The sequence below is a fragment of the Microtus pennsylvanicus genome, chromosome 6, assembly GCF_037038515.1.
Source record: "Microtus pennsylvanicus isolate mMicPen1 chromosome 6, mMicPen1.hap1, whole genome shotgun sequence".
Classification (NCBI taxonomy): Eukaryota; Metazoa; Chordata; class Mammalia; order Rodentia; family Cricetidae; genus Microtus; species Microtus pennsylvanicus.
Genome location: NC_134584.1, coordinates 61429556 through 61448543, shown reverse-complemented (window position 1 = coordinate 61448543; position 18988 = coordinate 61429556). Strand labels below are relative to the sequence as shown.

Genomic DNA, 18988 nt, shown 5'->3' with positions numbered 1-18988 from the left:
GGGAGTGGAGTATGAGGAAATTAATGCTAGATCAACGCTTGTGCTTAAAGAAATGAGAAGATTCTTGATTTCAAATGGAATAAAGGGAATGGTGGTTTCAGGGCAAAATCCCTTACAGCTAATCCTAAAGTATACAAAAAGGAAATGTCTGAGGAATTTTCTGCCCCTAAAAAGCACCAACAAATCCAAGATATGTAAATTCCATTCAAGGGGGCAGGGCAAGTTCCATCCTTAAAAGTCAGTCAAATTTGCCAGCAATGGCCACATTGTTCTGGTCCTAAGTGAGGAAGGATACAAGGTTAAAGGGGTTAAGCATTCTTTCTCTTGTTAAGATAGCAGTTTAGAACATTTGGAGGGCAGAGGCGTTTCTTTATAAAGGCCCTGAGAGGCTCTTTTGCATAAATTTGTGAAAGTGGAGTATGGATTATGGTGAAGACCCCGAGAAGGCTCTTGTAAAGTGCCAGAACTGAGGAATATCTTCCAAGAAGAGCTGTAGATGGTGCATGGAACCAGCCAGTAAATGAAATGTGTTACAATGAGCAAAGCTGGAAGGACAGAACCAGATAAGTCTTTTGATATTACACATAGAACTACAGGATTTGGATTTTGCCATGCTGGGTTTTGTCTGTTTTGAGTCCAATATTTCTCATAATTTCCCCAGTCCTCCCAATTTGAATGTAATATATATATTCTGTGGCACTGTATGTTGAAACTACGGAATTTTATTTTATTTGTACGGGTGACTACAAATAAGAGATTATAATCTCTATGTAAAAAGATATATAACTATACATATGTAGAGAGAGATGAAAGATAGTAGATAGATGATAGATAGATAGATAGATAGATAGATAGATAGATAGATAGATAGATAGATAGATAGATGAGAGATTGACTATAAATTCTCAGAACCTGGTTACCATATGCACTAGTTAGTTTTATGCAAGTTAGAATCATTGGAGAAGACTAATCCTCGATTTCCTTAAGATCGGGTCATAAACAAAACTGCAGGGCATCTTCTTAATTAGTGATTGTGGGTGTGTCTGCTCCTGGCATGGCAGTTCTGGGTTCTGCAATATAGTATACTATAGTAAGGAAGCCACTTGTTCATTTCTGGCAACCCAGATTCAAAATAATACACGGAAACTGTATCAATTAAATCAAGCTTTCTTAGGTTTTATGTGGATTTAGCTGGCATACATTGGCACACCAATTTGTAATTTTTCAGTTCAGTTTTCCCCACCTATCGCTATGCTGCCCTGTGCAGGCTCAAGACAGTTTATTTATTAACCAATAGTATTCACAGCATACAGAGGGGAATCCTACATATGCATGCTGCACAAGGCATGAATTGCAAGCCAGTAGGAGCATTCCTTTACCACCTCTGCATAAGCTCCTGCCTTCCTGCCTCATAATTCATACCCTGGTGCAGTTCCTAGCCTGACTTTCTTCAGTGATGAAATATGATATGGAAATTAAAGTAAAATAAACCCTCATATTCTCCATCCTTCTTTTCTTCATAGTGTTTCACCATAATAATAATAACACTAACTAGTACACTGAATATTCATTCTTTCTTAAAGTTAGAACAAATCAAATAAACACTTATTGAGAAGATGTGTTAGATGTACTTGCAAAATTAATCCCACAGTGGCTTTCTTCATCTGGTAACTCTGCAAATCCAATAACTGCTCAGTCCACAGGATAGTGTAGAGTTAAATTTGGTGTTGAGGGGAGGATTTCTGGAGAACTGTGAGATTTGTACTAATGTCAGAAGACCAATGAAACTAGGTACTGATGTCAGTGAAAGATTCCAGTAACAGGTAATAGGATGTGTGCTTTCATTAACAAGGAGTGAGAATAGGCAGTCAAAAAATTAGCACTCTTACCTTTGACCTCTTTCTATGTGGACACCCATTTGGAAGGCACTGTCATCTAGAAGACGGTCTCCACTTCAGATGATTTTTTTCAGAGCATACCCTTATAGACTTGTGCAGAAGTGTGTGCCTTATTTGATTATAGATCCAATCCACTTGACAACCAAGATTAGCCATCATAGCTACCAGCATTTACAGGGCTACAGGAAATAAGAACATCACCATGGTTAAGCATCTTATATTATGCAGATATGAATGAGCCTGTGTAATTAGGTAAAAATCAAGGCTCATAAATTACTGTTTTATTTTAAGGAAATCCAACTGTTCATTTTCTCATACCTTCTCATTTTCATTTACTTTTTTTCTTTATCAAAAAGCAAAATAAAGAAAACAGAAAATAAGAAAGGGGCCACAAGAAAAGGCAAAGGTAATTCATGAGAAAACTCTCAGTTTCTCATGGGAAACTCAGAAAGATGAGTCATCTGAAATTGTGTGTGCATCATGACCACTGGGTACCAATGATACTCTATGATCTCATATGATACTCATAATACATATGAAATTCATATGTATTATGTTCTCTGTGTGCCAAACACACCCATATACTATTCAAAATGGTGAATAGCAAAGTTTTGTGTTTTCTTTTTTTCTTTCTTTCTTTTTTTTTTTTTTTTTTGTTTTTCGAGACAGGGTTTCTCTGTGGCTTTGGAGCCTGTCCTGGAACTAGCTCTGTAGACCAGGCTGGTCTCGAACTCACAGAGATCCGCCTACCTCTGCCTCCCGAGTGCTGGAATTCAAGGCATGCGCCACCATCGCCCGGCTGTTTTATGTTTTCAGAAGTCAGATTCTTTACCTTATTAGGAATATATTATGAAACCACTAAATATTCTTACAAAGTAGTCATGGAAGCTTAGTTATTATTATTATACTTGAACTGTAAATGTGATTGGGTATGACAATCTTTATTTATGAAAGGTAATGACTACAGTGTCATGTGTTTCTTAGAAACAAATATAATCCCTATTTCACTATAATGAAAATAAATGTAGACTTTTTTTCTGAAAATGATAATGATTTGATTTGTGACAAAAATAAATACCTTCAATCTATTATACAGATTTAATTTTCATTTCACTACATTGTATCCCATGAACATTTCTATCTAGTCTTTAATTAAACATGATTTGCACAAATTGAGGTCAGTTTTCATTTAGACTGCTTGCAGTGTTAATCACAGTGCAAATAGCCACCATCAACAAAAGAGCTGCATTACACTAATACATAAGCATTTCTGCGTAATTGCTGCCTGCTCTTTATTCCTGAATGTTACTAGATAAGGACACATGGGTTGATTTGCTAAATTTTCTATTGTATTAAGCATATAATTTATTTAAGTTTTTTTGTGTATTTGAATTTGAAAGCATTTTGTGTTTTAAAAACCTAGGAAGTATACATTTAAATTTTGAAAGTACCCTTTCTTGTCACAGTTGGGTAATGTCTATAGAACATTTTGAGACCAGCAGATACAACTATATGATTTTAATCTCTGGATAATTATATTGACTTTATTTGAAGAATCAGATGACCTTAATTATAACTTGTTTTGTTATTAGTTATCAATATGCCTTAAAGTTACCTATAGTTGAAAGTTTTAAAAGATTATTTGTCTCTTTGATTCACATTCACATATTGATAAGACTATTTATTTTACAAACATCTGGGAGACTTGGCAAAACAAAGAGAGCAGTGTGTGTCCATCTTGTTAACATAAAAAAACTGGTTATCATTACATTGTTGGTGGTGAAAATTCAATTCCTCTAAAAGTTAAAGCCCTAACAATGTATAATTTGGGGTATTTGAAACTTAAAATGAACATATTCAATGTCTTATATTGAAAAATAAAATTATATGTTATAGCTATTAATGTCACCTGAAATTGATCCCCACTGTTGCCCTGTTGATTTGGCAAATCCACAGGAGAAAGGTTTCCTTAGCACAAGCTAAACTGGCAGTATAAGAGGACACTGCTCTGCCCTGTTCTAAGTCTGTAGAGCTAAAACATAGGATCAGATTAGGTCAGGAGACAAGTGGTTCTTGTAGTCGATTCCCTTCCTTATTTCTTTAGCTTTGGGATACCCACACTCCTTTCAAATGTGGAAGGCTTGTACACATAAATACAATTTCATATCCTCATAATTCTTATTTTTAATGGTTTCCTGATTGGAAATACCATCTATATCTTGTTTTCATTTACATTTATTAAGTTGTGCCCACAAATCCAAAATCAAATTATCTTTTTTTTATTTGGTCTTGTTCAGGTATAAGTACTTAGATTCTGATATATTTCTGTATATAAAGAAATAACATTTTGTATCTTACTTCATGAAAGAAATGATACATTCTTATAAATGAAGCTTTGATTTTTCAGTCATTGACATAATATCATCAAAGATATTTTTCAGTAAATATGATACAGATAAAAAATTCTGGCTAGTTTCAGGGTAGCCAAAACTGATCATTGTCATAAACTGTACTAACAACAAAATGAATGCTGTTGTCATACCAAAGAGTTCCACAATAGCCCAGAACGGAGTATAACAAAGGTTTATTTACTTGGAGAAAAACTCACAGTAGGGGAGCAATTAACAATCCTCACGCCTAGGAATTGGAACTGAATCCAGCAACAAAAAGGTCTTGCATGCTATTCATCTGTACTTATATAGTATACAAGACCATGCCCAAAGTGGGCCAGTATCTTAAAGGATGAAAGACTTCTCACAACACCAGAGTGCAATGATTTTCATCACACTTTAAATAATTAAAATTGTGATATGACCAAAAAAATGAGAATTTTATCAGATTGAATAAACAAAGAGAATACTGTGGAATCATGTTTCCGGGATGCATCTTGCTATCCTTCCAGAAAATATGACAGTGTTCTCAGCACCCACATCAGCAGGATCACAATTGCTCATAAGTGGTATAGGAGATCTCTCTGTGTGTTGCTTTCATTGGTTAATGAATAAAGAAACTGCCTTGGCCTAGTTGATAGGGCAGAACTTAGGTAGGTGGAGGAGACAGAACTGGATGCTGAAGGAAGGGAGGCAGAGTAGGAGAGACACCATGGATCCACTGGAGACAGATGCTGGGAATTTTACCTGGTAATCCACTGCCATATGGTGATACACAGATTAATAGAAATGGGTTAAATTAAGATGTAAGAATTAGCCAATAAGAGCCTAGAGCTAAAGGGCCAAGAAGTGTTTTAATTAAAACAATTTCTGTGTGGTTATTTTGGAGCTAAGCTAGCCAAGGGAAAAACAAGCAGCCCTTTCCTTACAACACATTAAGTCTAGGAAACCCAAAACCCTCTTCTAGCTAACATCCACACTATACTCAAATGCAAAATCGTGACAGGGAGACTTCATATTAATTATGAAATCTTGACTTATAGTTCAGGTTTGTTCCTAATCCGCTCTTATAACTTAAATTAACTGATTTCTAGTCATTTTTGTGTTGCCACATGAATTGTGACTTTTCTCTCTCCTCTTGCATGTCTTACTTCTTCTGTGACTAGCTGATGACTCTACCTTTCTTCTTCACCGAACTCTCTCTGTCCAGAAGTCCTGGTTATACCTCTTACCTGGCTATTAGTGACTTAACTTTTATTAAACCAATCATAGTGACACATGTTTACACAGTATAATCAAAAATTTCACATTTCTCCCTTTTTGTCTAATTATAAAGGAAAGAGTTTTAACTCTAACATGGTAAAACTATACACAATAAGAGTAATTATCAAGTTATAATTACATTTGCAATGCCCATTCCATCCATTTGCATTTGGCAAATTCAGAAAAAATTACTATTATTAATTTTATTTTGGTGAGAACAATGTTTTATACCTAATTTACCTTCTATCATAATTAAGGAAATCTTTAAGTATCTAGTCTGCTACTTTGTCAAAGACCCCAGAAGGATATAATATTGCCTAAAAAAATAAAAAGTGCAGAACAAGAATCTTCCACAACTAAGAAATGTCGGAGACATCTGAAGGTCTGGGTAATCTCCCCCAAGTTTCCTATAGTGTTGGGGCATCCATATTCAGTCTATAGGACTAAATAAAACAGACTTTTCCATAAAGCATAAATTTTGAAGAACTGTTTTACCTTGTCTTGGTAAAGTTTAGCAGAATCTTTCTTTTGTGCCCTGCTTGTGACATCATACTGTCAGTAATAGAGGCAAGAACAATTTCTTGCCAAATGGCTCGCTTTTGCCAAAATACAACTAAATTCCACATGAATATTTTTTGATGCTTTGTCATTCTTTTTTGAAGTAAACTGGTGCTGCCAGGAGCAGACATTCTTCGCTGTGATGAAAAGCCTTATCTTGCTATGACATTTTAAACTCCATATTCTGTAGGTCTTCAAAGTGTTTGAAATATTTATCTAAATTATATCTCTGTATGACCTTGAAAACATATTTAATTTGACTATAAATTTGATTGATATAGATGACATGTCTTTTGAAAATATCTTAAATAGATTTCAAGGACTAAAACTTTACATTTTTTAATGAGTTGTATACTTTAAACAAGAGTAGAAACATACACACAATAAAATAAAACTAACTTTAAATTTCCAAGATATAAAAATCCATACCAATGTAAAATATTTGATACTAATGGTTGCTCAAAATTGCATGCAATAATTTACCATTTTATCCCATCATTTCTCTAATGTATTCTCCATTTTTCCCTTCAGAAAAAAGATCCTTTAATCTAATCTCCTTTGTTAAACATTATTCCTGATCATGGTCAGTAACAACTTGTTGCTAACCTTGATAAATGATGACAAGCATCTGTAACATCCATACCAATAGAATTACAAAAACACCAACCTAAACTCTTGGGGATGTGGGCATCATAATCTCTTGGGTACTTCCTGTTGAGTAGGAGTAATGACATCTTGAAAAGACCCTGAGAAAACTTCGTTAATGGCTATGTCCTGCAAAAACTAGCCATAACATTTGTTGTCTATTCTCTGTGGAAGAGAAAGTACAAGGTTTATCTGTAGTCCTTGCTAGAATAGTCTGTGAGGTTAGACCATCTCAGCCAGAAGCCTCGAAACTTTTCTGGAAACAGAACTCTGAGGAAACTGCAACAGAGGTACTCTGAGAGACTGGAGTACCTGGGCCACCTATTTTTATTGGATCCATGTTCCTTTGATCTGAAAACAAACAAACATTTAAAGGTTACATACATATCTGCACTGACACAAGTTAGGATTCTATATTGTACACACACCAGCCAAAGATGACTTTTTGTTTTATTTTTGAACAGGTAAAATATGTATCACCTCTCATAGTTTTTTTTTAATGTCTATAATTACAATTTTCAGGAAGTCTTTCCCTCTCAAACTTGATCATCTTTAACCTGAATAAAAAGCAAAGATTTACATTTTCTGTGAAAATAAAAGCAAAACCTTTTCCCCAATGCAATACATTTTTGAACTTGCATTTTTAAATTAACGCATTCCCAAAGTTTCTAGGCTGTTTTAATTCAGCAGTCCCTTCCACAGTCCACTATCTCTCAGGATCTGTTCTTTTCTGTTCATTAGCATTCAGAACTTCAAAGTGGACAAAACACTATATGGGCTCTAGACTCTCTGTGTTTTCCATCTTAATGTGGCTTTTCCTTTTTGTATTTTATTCTATCTTTTAAATTCTTATCTTATATTTTACTTTTAAAATAATTTTTCAATGACTTTCTATACCCATTTTCTTTTCTTTTTTTAAACCCCCATACATTTTTTAAAGACACTGTAACCTGTTTAGAGGTCTTTTAAGTATGGATCAGTCTTAACTGAGTACATGAAACAAATATAAAACTGGCTATGTCAGAAACCATATGGCTCAGCTTAGCAAATGGTACTAGTGCATGGTGCTGGTCACTGGCTCCAGCCCACAGACAGCAGGTGGTAGTCAAACCTCTGTTTGTTGCCCACTGGAGTGACTGATGTCACCAGGAAGCATCAATTGACTCTATGTTTTGAAGATTTTTGTAAAGTTTCTTAGGCCTTATGTGGATATATGTGGCCAGATGTTGGATACCATAGGTAATAGGCTTTATCTTTGGGCTGCCAGTTCACAAAAAAGTAAATTAAAAAAAAAAAACGGAGAACTTCTTATTAATTATAAAACATTGACTTATAGCTTATGTTTGTTAAGATTACCCCATTTCTATTGATCTATGTGTTGCCACATGACTCGTGACTTTTATCTCTCTTCCTGGGTGCCTTGCTCCCTGTATTCTGGCTAGTGACTTTGAATTTCTTCTTTTCAGATCTCTCACTGTCCAACGGTCTTGACTATACATCTCGCCTAGCTATTGGCCACTCGTCCTTTTATTAAACCTCACACAGTGACATATCTTTACACAGTGTAATCAAATCATTCACAAAGCATACGTGCAAACACACACAAATACACGGAAAGAAAAAGTTTCAAAAACTCACATTATTTTTTCTGTTGTCTAAAACTATCATGGATATTAGTGTAAATCATTACATGGTTTCTGTTTTGCATGGTTTTACATCATGTAGTGATGATATAGCAAAGGTAAGTCCCTCTAGCCAACCTAACTTTAGAAACTCATGAATGAGTTTAGGAAGCGGTCATCATTTACACTTATTATACTTTACATGAAATGAGCTTTAGCTATTAACTCTAATTTGCTTCTCATCAAAGACAAACTATTTAGAAACTAAAACCTCTCTGTCAGTTAGAATTTTAATGAATTGAGATGAAACGAGACAGTGTTAATTGGCAGTTATTGCTGCAGGATAGATTTGAGATCTTGTAAGAGAAACCAATTTTTCTCTATCAGGGCTAATTTGTTTGATTTAATTCTAAGGATGCACCAAATATTTCCCCAAACTAATCATATTTTTTTAGAACTGTGGAATGGTTTAAGTCTGTTGATCTTGCATAGATTCTCAATTCTACTTAAAATTGATCTAATTTTTTTAAAATAAAATGCTGGCTTAAGCCGCATTTGTGTTCTAAAAGCTGTGCACATAAACTCAAAAGAGTAACATGCTTACATTTTCTAATATCCACACATTTGTGTCAATACTTTTCTTCTTTTGTTCTTCCTCCCTCAGATATAAATGAATGTGAAGCTGAGCCTTGCAGAAATGGTGGAATATGTACAGACCTCGTTGCTAACTATTCCTGCGAATGCCCAGGAGAATATATGGGAAGAAACTGTCAACATAGTAAGTGTTATAATGTAACTACATTTATACATAAACCTGCTTTCACTTGTTAAGTCTACATTTCCAGTGGAATATGAACCTAAATTATTATCATCTGCTTTGAGAATGCATGATTGATTGAGTGACTCATTGCATATGTGTTCTTATTGATACATATATTCTCTGGGGGTGTTATTCAGTCTAGAGACATGGAGATGCAACATGCATAATCTGAAAAGAATGGGAGCTTCTCATCAGATACCCAGGCTTATTTCTGCATTGCTCCCATTTTACATATCGATATACATAACACTAAAATTTATGCCAACCAAGAGAGATGCATTGGATTGAAAATATAATGGAAATTAACTCAGTTGCAGTTAACATACAGAGATAAACTATAATCCAGCAAGGATTTGGAACCTATGATAGTAGAGTTCTGATATCTGGGACTAATAGCTAAGAAAATGTTAATAAGTAGGAGGAAATTATTCCTTAACAATTTATTGTTAATTTTTTAAATTAAAGTTGGAAAGAAGAGTGACAGGCCTGTAATCAATGGAATGGTGCTTAACTTGCGGTAAACCTTTGTAAATAATAACACCAATAACAATAGTTCATAATTTGGGCCTTTAAGGAAACTCCATAAAGTGCTGATTTTATGTATATTGTGCCCTCTGAATAACACAATAACTTAATTCAAATTCATAATAATAATGTAGATTGATATTTAGCTATAGAAACTCAGGCTGATGTTTCATATGGTTTTCCCAAGTTTTCACAACATAAGTCACAAGATGTATCATGCTTGTTGGGGTTTATGTTCTGCCCAGTACCCCACAGCCGGCAAGCCCCAAAGAAAATCACACAGAGATCTCTATAAGTTATAAAACTGATTGGCCCATTATCTCGGGCTACTTATTAGCTCTTGTAGCTTATATTAACCCATTGTTCTTATTTAAGCTAGCCACCTGGTTCGGTACCTTTCTCAGCAGGGCAGCTCATATCTTGCTTCTTCAGAGTCTGGGCAGGAGTAGGAGGAATTCCTCCTTCCCAGAATTCTCCTGTTCTCATTGCATCATTTTTACTTCCTGTCTAGTTTTCCTGCCTATACAACCTGTCTGGCCAATCAGCATTTATAAGTATAAGGCAACACTCCACATTTAACATGAAAATTACCTATCAGGAATCAGAATTGTCTAATGGAATTTTTAAATATATTATTAGTAGCTGTTTATTAACTATATTTATAGGTGGGTTAAGGCAAAATAATTTCAGCTTAGATTTGTATATAGTTCACACAACACACTTGCTTTAACATGTACTATTTTCCATTTATTTATTGCAAGATTTGATTAAAGTTCATTGTTCTTTATTCTTAATGAAATCACTTTTGATTGGCATGAATATCATTTAGGTGTCCCTGTATTTATTAAAGTATCACAAAATTCCTCTAATTAAAGTCTTTGTGTAGTTTCCCTTGATTATTTTAAATGACAAGCTCAAGAGCTCAGGGGGCCAATTTCATAAACAGCTTGGAGAAAAATGATGACGTTCTGTAATGATAAACGCATCCTTATGAGAATGGATGTGTTTTGTCATGTATGTTTAACTGGATGTGATACTTAAGCTGAAATAATGCAATGGAAATTGAAAGCATATTAGTTAACTAATCTAAAAATAACCAGACTTGATTTTATTTGTTGGGTTTTGTAGCTCACAATAACCATATGCATATCTTGAATGTTTAAATAGGTCATAATTAAATTTCAGGAATGACACTAAAATGCATTTTCATCACTACACTATTTATGGATAAAATAGTTACCCATAGAGCTCTTATAATTCATAACTCCAGAACATAATGCCAAAAAAGAATTGAGACTCATATGATTTGGGGTGATGGGGGTCAAAAACAAAACCAAACTCCTCCGTAGGAAATAAGGTAATGCTTCAGAATACCAAACTGCTCTATATAGCAGATGAGTAAAATAGTGTAGGTGCCTCTATCAACCTTTGTTCTAATAATTCTACCTATGGTTGTAACAAAACATAATATATGTGAAAAAATTTTGAAAATTTAGAGCTAGGTTTATTTGCCTTCCTTTTCAGCAGCCACAATTGAAACCTTCACTAACAAATTAATTAGTATATGCAAATACCCAGGTACATATAATATCTACTTTTAACTTCTCTATACATGTATATTTGTCTTTTTGCTACTAGCATGTATGCCAATATCTTTCTATCAACACTGGTTTACTCAGTTGAAAAGTGGTCAAACATTTTATAAATACATGTGAAATGCATGTTATACCCTTGGAACTTGATTGAGATCTTGAAATAATTTTTAATGACAGCGGTCATATCATAATGTTGATTTTAATTTAAGGCCGCATTGTGTGTCAAACTCCCCTCTACATAATTTAGAAACCAACTTACGTAATCCTCTCAGCAACGTTTGAAATAGGTTCTGTCTATTTCCAGCTTCACTTTATGGAGAGAATGAAGCTAGAGATTAATTGAGTAACTTCCTTAGGTATTGCATGGTTAGTAAACTACAGTTTGGCCTGAATCCCAGCTAGCTGCAGCTGCATAACCTGCAACCCTGCATATAATGTTCCTGCCATTTGTGGGACAAAGGAATGAATTTGTTACACCACACACTTTCAAGCACTTGCCTTTGAGGAGTGACCTTAAGTTGTCTTGGCAATATTGGAGGCAAGAACATAGACTTTGCCCTAATAAATAGAACTGGAATTCAAATTTCTCCTTTCTGCTATTCCTTTCACTATACAACTGAGTTAATTACTCATCTTAAGCTTCAGATTCCTCATCTACAAATTGATTTCTATTAATGGACATTGTATTAGCCACATATATCAAGTATTTTGTAAGACATCTATATTAAAAACTATAAACAATGCCACAAGAATTTTTACTTATTAAAAATGGTATTATTAATGAAGCCTCATGGTATCTTTAAATATCTATGTAACTTTATTTAATTTATTTTTTTACATACTCAACTTACCCATGCTTAGTAACTGAGTATATGTGATTGAGAACAATGTGTGTGGAAGACAGCAATAATGTCTCAGATGATTCGATTTTTAAGGTGCATGAGGTAAAAAAAAAATACTGAGGCATCTCCAATTATATAAGGATAAATACTCTTACACCAAATAAAATAACTCCAGGAGACAGCAGTTACTATCTTTTCCCTTCTTTAAAATATAAAGTCAACCATGAACCCTTAATTATTCATTCATGCTTCGGTGTTCGTGGCTATTTTAAGATATCAATGCTCTTTTTCAAAAACCTTAGTGAAAAGGAAACATAAGCAATGTATTTAGAGTAAATAATGTGGTATCTTCTTACAACATAAAGATGAATATATTATGAATTATAATATATAGCACTCAAGAAATCTACCAGTAAAATAATCCCAGCAGACAAAGGCCATGTAAGCTCACACATTTGTTAATCATAAAAGACTGATCTATGGAAGTGAGAATGGTATAGGTTAGGATGTGATATTGTGGGAGAGCTGGAGGAAGGTAACAAGTTATGAATAGGAAAAATAAGTTCTGGAGAGCAGTTATGTTTTAGAGTAACTAGAAATAGCAATAATATGATATTTCAAATAGCTAGATTATATTAATGTTTTTATCTAGAAATAATGAAGAGGTATATATAACCTGATTTGGACCTTATATAAAAATGTATGTATTAAAACATAGCACACTTTGTTAATATGTAATTTTGTTGTTAATCTATTTAAACTGGTTTTTAAAAAAAATTATTGAAACAACTTGTATCTTATATTGGAGAAATTTTATATTTCTCTTTTGGTTTTGTTGTATGTCATCAGACAGCACCACTTCCATTGATTTCTCTGTAAATGACATAAATGAATTCTTCCTTATGGTGGAATAAAAGTTAGTTGTTTATACATACTGCATTTTCTCTATCATTGTTAAGTTGATAGGTAAATAGGCTGCTTCCGTGATTTGACTCTTGAGAATACAAGAATCTTGCAGCGTGGCTGGGCTTGTGGCCCTGTTGTTATGGTCACTTAATTCTCCTTAGGTGTACACCCAAGGAGTAGTATGGCTGTGCCGTGTGTGTATACAATTTCCTTTCCTATGAGTCCTCATCAGCATTTGTTGTCGATGGTTTTCTTGATAACTGCTAAGGTGAAAGTGAACTGGAAACTAATAATATTAGAATAACTTAGGAAAGAGAAAATTTACCAATAAGAGTAGAGAAAGATATAAGGGAGAGTAATGGATAGTAAATTAATAGATGTATAGTACATGTGTATGGAAAATTCCATAATGAAATTCCATAATGAACTGCTTTACCTGTACAATTAATATATGTTTATAAGATGAAAGCATAAGCAAATAGACAAATAAAAGGCATATTTTTATGTAGGAGCATGCTCTTACAAAGTCAGCGAGGGTTCCTGGAACGGAGAGTCATTAAGGTCAAAGGAGAGGCAAATGAAAGAAACTGAGACAAAAGATACAGGATAGAATTGGGAGGTCTGTCTAGCAGCCTGTTGATCAAATCAAGCAGACAAATGGCCCAGAGTTTATTTTAGAGCTTGCTTATATACAAAAGCAGGACAAACCGTGGCACAGTCAGTATCTAACCACAGGCCATTCCTGTCCTTAAATGAGCAGCCTCCTCTCTAACATGCATTTGATGCTTTAAAGCAGTCTTACTTTCTGTTTTGATATTCCGGAGGTTTGGTGTCAGAAGTATACTTTCTACTAGATAGTGTTCTTTTCTCATGAGCAAAACGCTCTTTCCCATGGGCTAAATCAGAAGTCTCCCATAACCCTCAAGTTTATTGGAAAAAGCAGAGCAGGCAAGCTTGAACTCAGATGACTTATAAGTCAGAATGGACTCCAGATGGAAACTGAGTCACACAAAGGCTCCCACATTTTCAAAATAACTTGTATATAAAATAAGGTTTTTAAAAATTATCAGTACTTGGAAAAACATTAAATATGAATAAAAGCAAATAAATCAGATTGCATTCAAATCTGTGATTAAATAGACCAGAGATGAATGTTTTTGAAGCATTCTTGGCATGACTACATAGATATGAGGTTTTATAACATCTGTGAATAAATTAATTTGTTCTCTAATTACATCCAGCTACTTTCGTTCTGAGACTAGGGAGCAACAATAGTCAGAATGGAATCAATTTCGACTGTCATACATTACACAGATTAATGGTGTGAGAAAGAATAATATAGACTCTGATTATAAAAACTGACAAGTATCATGAAATCAAACAAGAGCAACTATGACAAAAGCATTACACAATAAACATTTTAGATGAAACCAGAAGAAAGTAGTTTTTAACCTAAGCTAAAGGACATTGGAATTGAGAAATTGAAAAAAAAAGACATAACAATGAATGTTACCTTTTCATTAGCAGAGTGATTATGGAATAGCCTAATGTCACAGTGAGACAGCACCCAACCTGATCTTACCTGCAATGAAATCAATAGCCATGATACTCAAAGCATCACTTTAAGTGAGGCATTCCCTGTACCAACATCTACATCACATACCTGGGCAAAGGTTCATGTCACATTATACCTACCATATGAATACAGGAAGTTTTTGTACAAACAAAAGCGAATTTTGTGTTTTATTGCAGATCCATTCTTCCCCCTTCAACTCCATCAAGAATAGGTTGTCCCATACTGTCATTAATGGGTCCTAGGCATGCAGGAGAGATCCCTTTGAGAGATCAAAGTGTGCCATGACTAGGGTTCACATTGTTTGGGTTACTATTTCCTCCCATACCATGTTGCAGAATGCGGAACATGGTGACCTGGGCCCTGAACAGGGCCAAACACCAGTCCCTTGGCCAACAGCAGACCAGACCCACGTGTTAAGGAAGTGGGAATTTACCAAGTGTAATATAGTTGAATTTATAGGCAGAATGGCTGAGTGGTTGTGAGGCCAGTATATTGCCAGACATAGTCCTATATGCAGAGCTTCCACAATCTTCCCATAATACATGTTTTCTCATAAATCTCATATCCTACAAAAGGTATTATTTAGGGAGAAGAGTACACTGGTCCTTAGAATGATAATGAAATAAAAGAGAAAGAAATATAAACAACTGGCTCTTGTAGACCTTTCTAGAACGCATGAAAATACCTCTAACAAATTGAATCACGTTCTCATTTCTTTGTAGTTTAATATTGGGTTGTAAATGATGAATGAAATACCATACAATAACTTTGAATTTTTATTTATGGCACTATTCCTCTATTGTTACACTGTAGATGTCTTGGATTTTCAATTTAGCCTTTTATTTACCTTTCTTAGATTATAAATTCAAATTGTAACATTTATCATCTGGACTTGTAGCATGTGAAACTATCAAAGAACTTAAAGCATATGTAGTATCAAAAGTGAAAAAATTACACAAGAAAATCATTAGAAAAGAAGTTGTTCCAAGTCTAGAACCTGAGACATGGTTAAAATAGAATTTTTATGACAGATTTTAGCTACCAAGCAATAACATTGCACATTAACCTCTACATGTAATGGGAAGGCATTCTTGTATACATTCGTCAAATTTAGGGTCTGATGATCATTGTGAGCCTGAAAGAGTTCATTCATAATGAGGAAATTAGATCAAAATCCACAATGATTTCCTATGCTATCATGGCCAGCAGCAGCAGGAATGCATGCCTTTTTCAGACAGAGAAAGGTTATAGATGGTCCCTCAATAACTGCAATAACCCAAATGATAGAGTTATTTTCAGAGCTCTCACAGATTTTAAATAGGTGCAATAAATTTTACTGGCAACCTGGAGCTTAATTTAACAGTGACAGAAGCAGCATGAATGATTCCTACCGAAGGCTTTCAGTGGTGCCAAGGCCATGTGTGCAATTCTACATCAAGGCTAACTGTATCTGCTGAGAGACGCAGGCAAAATGAACTTCTTTCTGCCTGGGTGTGTCGAATTTGCCAGTGTAATTAGGACATCTGAAGAAAGTAGGGTTGCTTGTTACAAAGATGTGGGCTGTCCCCTGGAAACCTTTAGATGATAAAATTCAGATGTGGAAGCTAGAGAACCCTATTCGGATTGGTACCATCCTTTCAACTGGGATGGATGTGCCTTTCATTCCCAAATAAACTAATTAAAGTTCTTGATCTGTATAACACAGCTTTAAATAAAATCAGTACACATCATGCACAGTGCACTTCGGGGATATATTAACTGCATGGGAATCAATCATATGCAAAAAATAAAATGAAGTGAAAATAAGAGCTAACTACATTTCCTGTGGATGAGAAATGTTATCTAACCCAGGAGAAAATGTTGTTGTAAATATATCTTTATTTGTTTACTGGTATTAAAGGTTAAAAGAAGTTAAGTTACAAATGATAGATTTCAGTCAAGACCTCTTAGAAAGCTAAATACTATTAATATACTTCTACAATCATGTTAATTAAAACTCAGCTATTAAGAAACAATTAAAAACAGAGATGACTGGATGGCATTGCTAAGAAAGGAAGTGTGTGTATGTGTGTGTGTGTGTGTGTGTGTGTGTGTGTGTGTGTGTGCACGCATGTGTGTGTGTGTGTGTGTTTTCACAATGAAAAAGTAATCGAAGGTTGGATATGGACCCATGTGCCCATCACCTCAGCACAAAGGAGGTAGAAACAAGAAGCTCAATAGTTCATGGTTACCTTTGGTTGTATATACCATGGGTTCAAGTCCACCCTAGGCAAAATGAGATCTCATTTCAAAACTCAAAATCAAAACTAAATGATAATCAGAGAAATGAAAGTAAGAAAGAACAAAGAAGATCATGTTTGTAAAGAGTTGGTCAATAAAATAGAGCCTTAGGAAAGAACTTCTAAATTAAAGTCTCAAGACATTAATGGTCCTTATGTAACTGCAGCAGTAGGTGGAGAAGCATGCTGGATTGAGTGTCTAGACTGCACAGGTGTAAGTCAGAGATAATAATCGCAGATACGATCCCAGGTTATGGGGCATGTTAATCTGAGCATATAACTCAAAAGAGACATTAAAGCAGCCACGGTTGTAAAAATAAATTTCATAGTACTTACCTGAATAGCCTTATCTGGTCAATATTATGTTTCTTTTTAGAACTCTAAAGAATCAGACACATAAAATATCCAACATGAAAGTGACTTGAACTTGAGTATGGTTCTATAAAAAGAACCAGAAGTGCAAAGTCAGTGAGGGCAATAGTAAACTTCAAGGAAAACTAGGGTAGGCCAAAAAATAAACTTTCTGACAAGAGAAATGGAGAGAACCAGAGTTGTTTAAGGAAGTCCATAAATGCATGTCACGATTATCCAACCACAAAATACCCAGCATGGAAAATGCAGTTCTATACTCAGAAAAAATTCTGAAATTGCTGTGTTGGCTCCATCCAAGTAAAATTCACTTTACATTTTCTTACTTTCAAATAAACACAGATTTTGGTGAACACCTATTAGATGATGACTCATCTGTAAATATTATGTCTTATCTACTAAATAGTAACTTAATAATATCATCTCCTTTTCCAATAGAATTATCCCTGTATTCTAGGATAACTAATAATCTTCTTTTCATTTATAATTATTGTATTTTTGAAATTATAATATAGTAACATTGATTCCTAGTCTTTCTTTTCTTTAAAGTCACATGCCCTTACCTGCTCTCCCACAAATTCATATCTGTTTTTATTCACTAATTGTTATTGCAGGCATATATATATATATATATATATATATATATATATATATATATGTGTGTGTGTGTGTGTGTGTGTGTGTGTGTGTGTGTGTGTCTGTGTGTGTCTGTGTGTGTGTGTCTGTGTGTGTGTCTGTGTGTGTGTCTGTGTGTGTATGTATGTATGTATGTACTTGTATTTGTATATACACATTTATTTTTATAACCTGCTGTAGCATGATAGAATGTTTCCTGGAGAGACAGAACACATACCTATTCCCAGATAAGGATCCCACAACGTGCCAAATACAGATATGACCAAAGTCCAACGTGGTGAACCAGTGAATTTTATTGGGGATATTTACAGAAGTATAGGAAGTATTCACTTACAGGTGCAGAAACGACTCAACGACAGCTTCATCACCAAGGTCCACCCTAGCACAAGTGACACTTCACAAAAACTGGGAACCAAGAACATGCTACATAGCCAGCAGTCAGTTCAGCAGGTTGAAGAGCATATTTCCAGTTTGTCTACATTTCTTCCATGCTCTTGGCTGGTATCTACTTCTTCCAGACAGATGATCTGCTCTCAAAGTTTGCTTTGCCCCTTGCCTTATTTTAGTCATTTCTTTGCAGTTGTATTGCTAACTGTGAAAGAGAGAGACTGAGGGGATCTTGTCAGTTTCAGGGTAGGGACTTGCTGAAGCACTTTTGAGTTGTTTGCCTTCCTGGTTAAGGATCTTAAATTTCTGTCTCTGAGGAAACTGTAGCAGAAAATGTGCTCAGCCCACATAGTGTTATTTGTGTGTATATATTCAGGACTGACCATATAACACGGGAAAATCAACTGATATTTTCCTGATGGGAGACCACCACTCTCAGCATCCTCAGATGCCTGTAGTTCTTTATGTAGAGTTGGAGTATATGGGCTGTTCCCTGTTTAGTTTGGCATGTCAATTGGTGTCTTCCTTGTTCAGCACACTCGTGAGACTTATAGACAAAGCTTTTCTACTAACTGCATTATTGGTCTCATTCTTTTAAATACTTTCTACTAAGTATTTAATCAAGGCAGGCGGTCTTAAGGTATAAATGAACAAAGGAGCTTGAATAAAACTCCATA

At 34.7% G+C, this 18988-nt stretch overlaps 1 protein-coding gene across 1 annotated transcript in view; it reads left to right on the top strand.

Annotated features, from left to right (window-relative positions):
* The window catches only part of Edil3 (EGF like repeats and discoidin domains 3), a 440770-nt gene that overhangs the window by 238370 nt on the left and 183412 nt on the right, over positions 1-18988 (top strand). The window contains exon 5 of the mRNA XM_075976362.1: positions 9041-9154. Coding sequence (XP_075832477.1) covers positions 9041-9154 — 114 coding nt within the window. The remainder of the gene's footprint in view (positions 1-9040; positions 9155-18988) is intronic.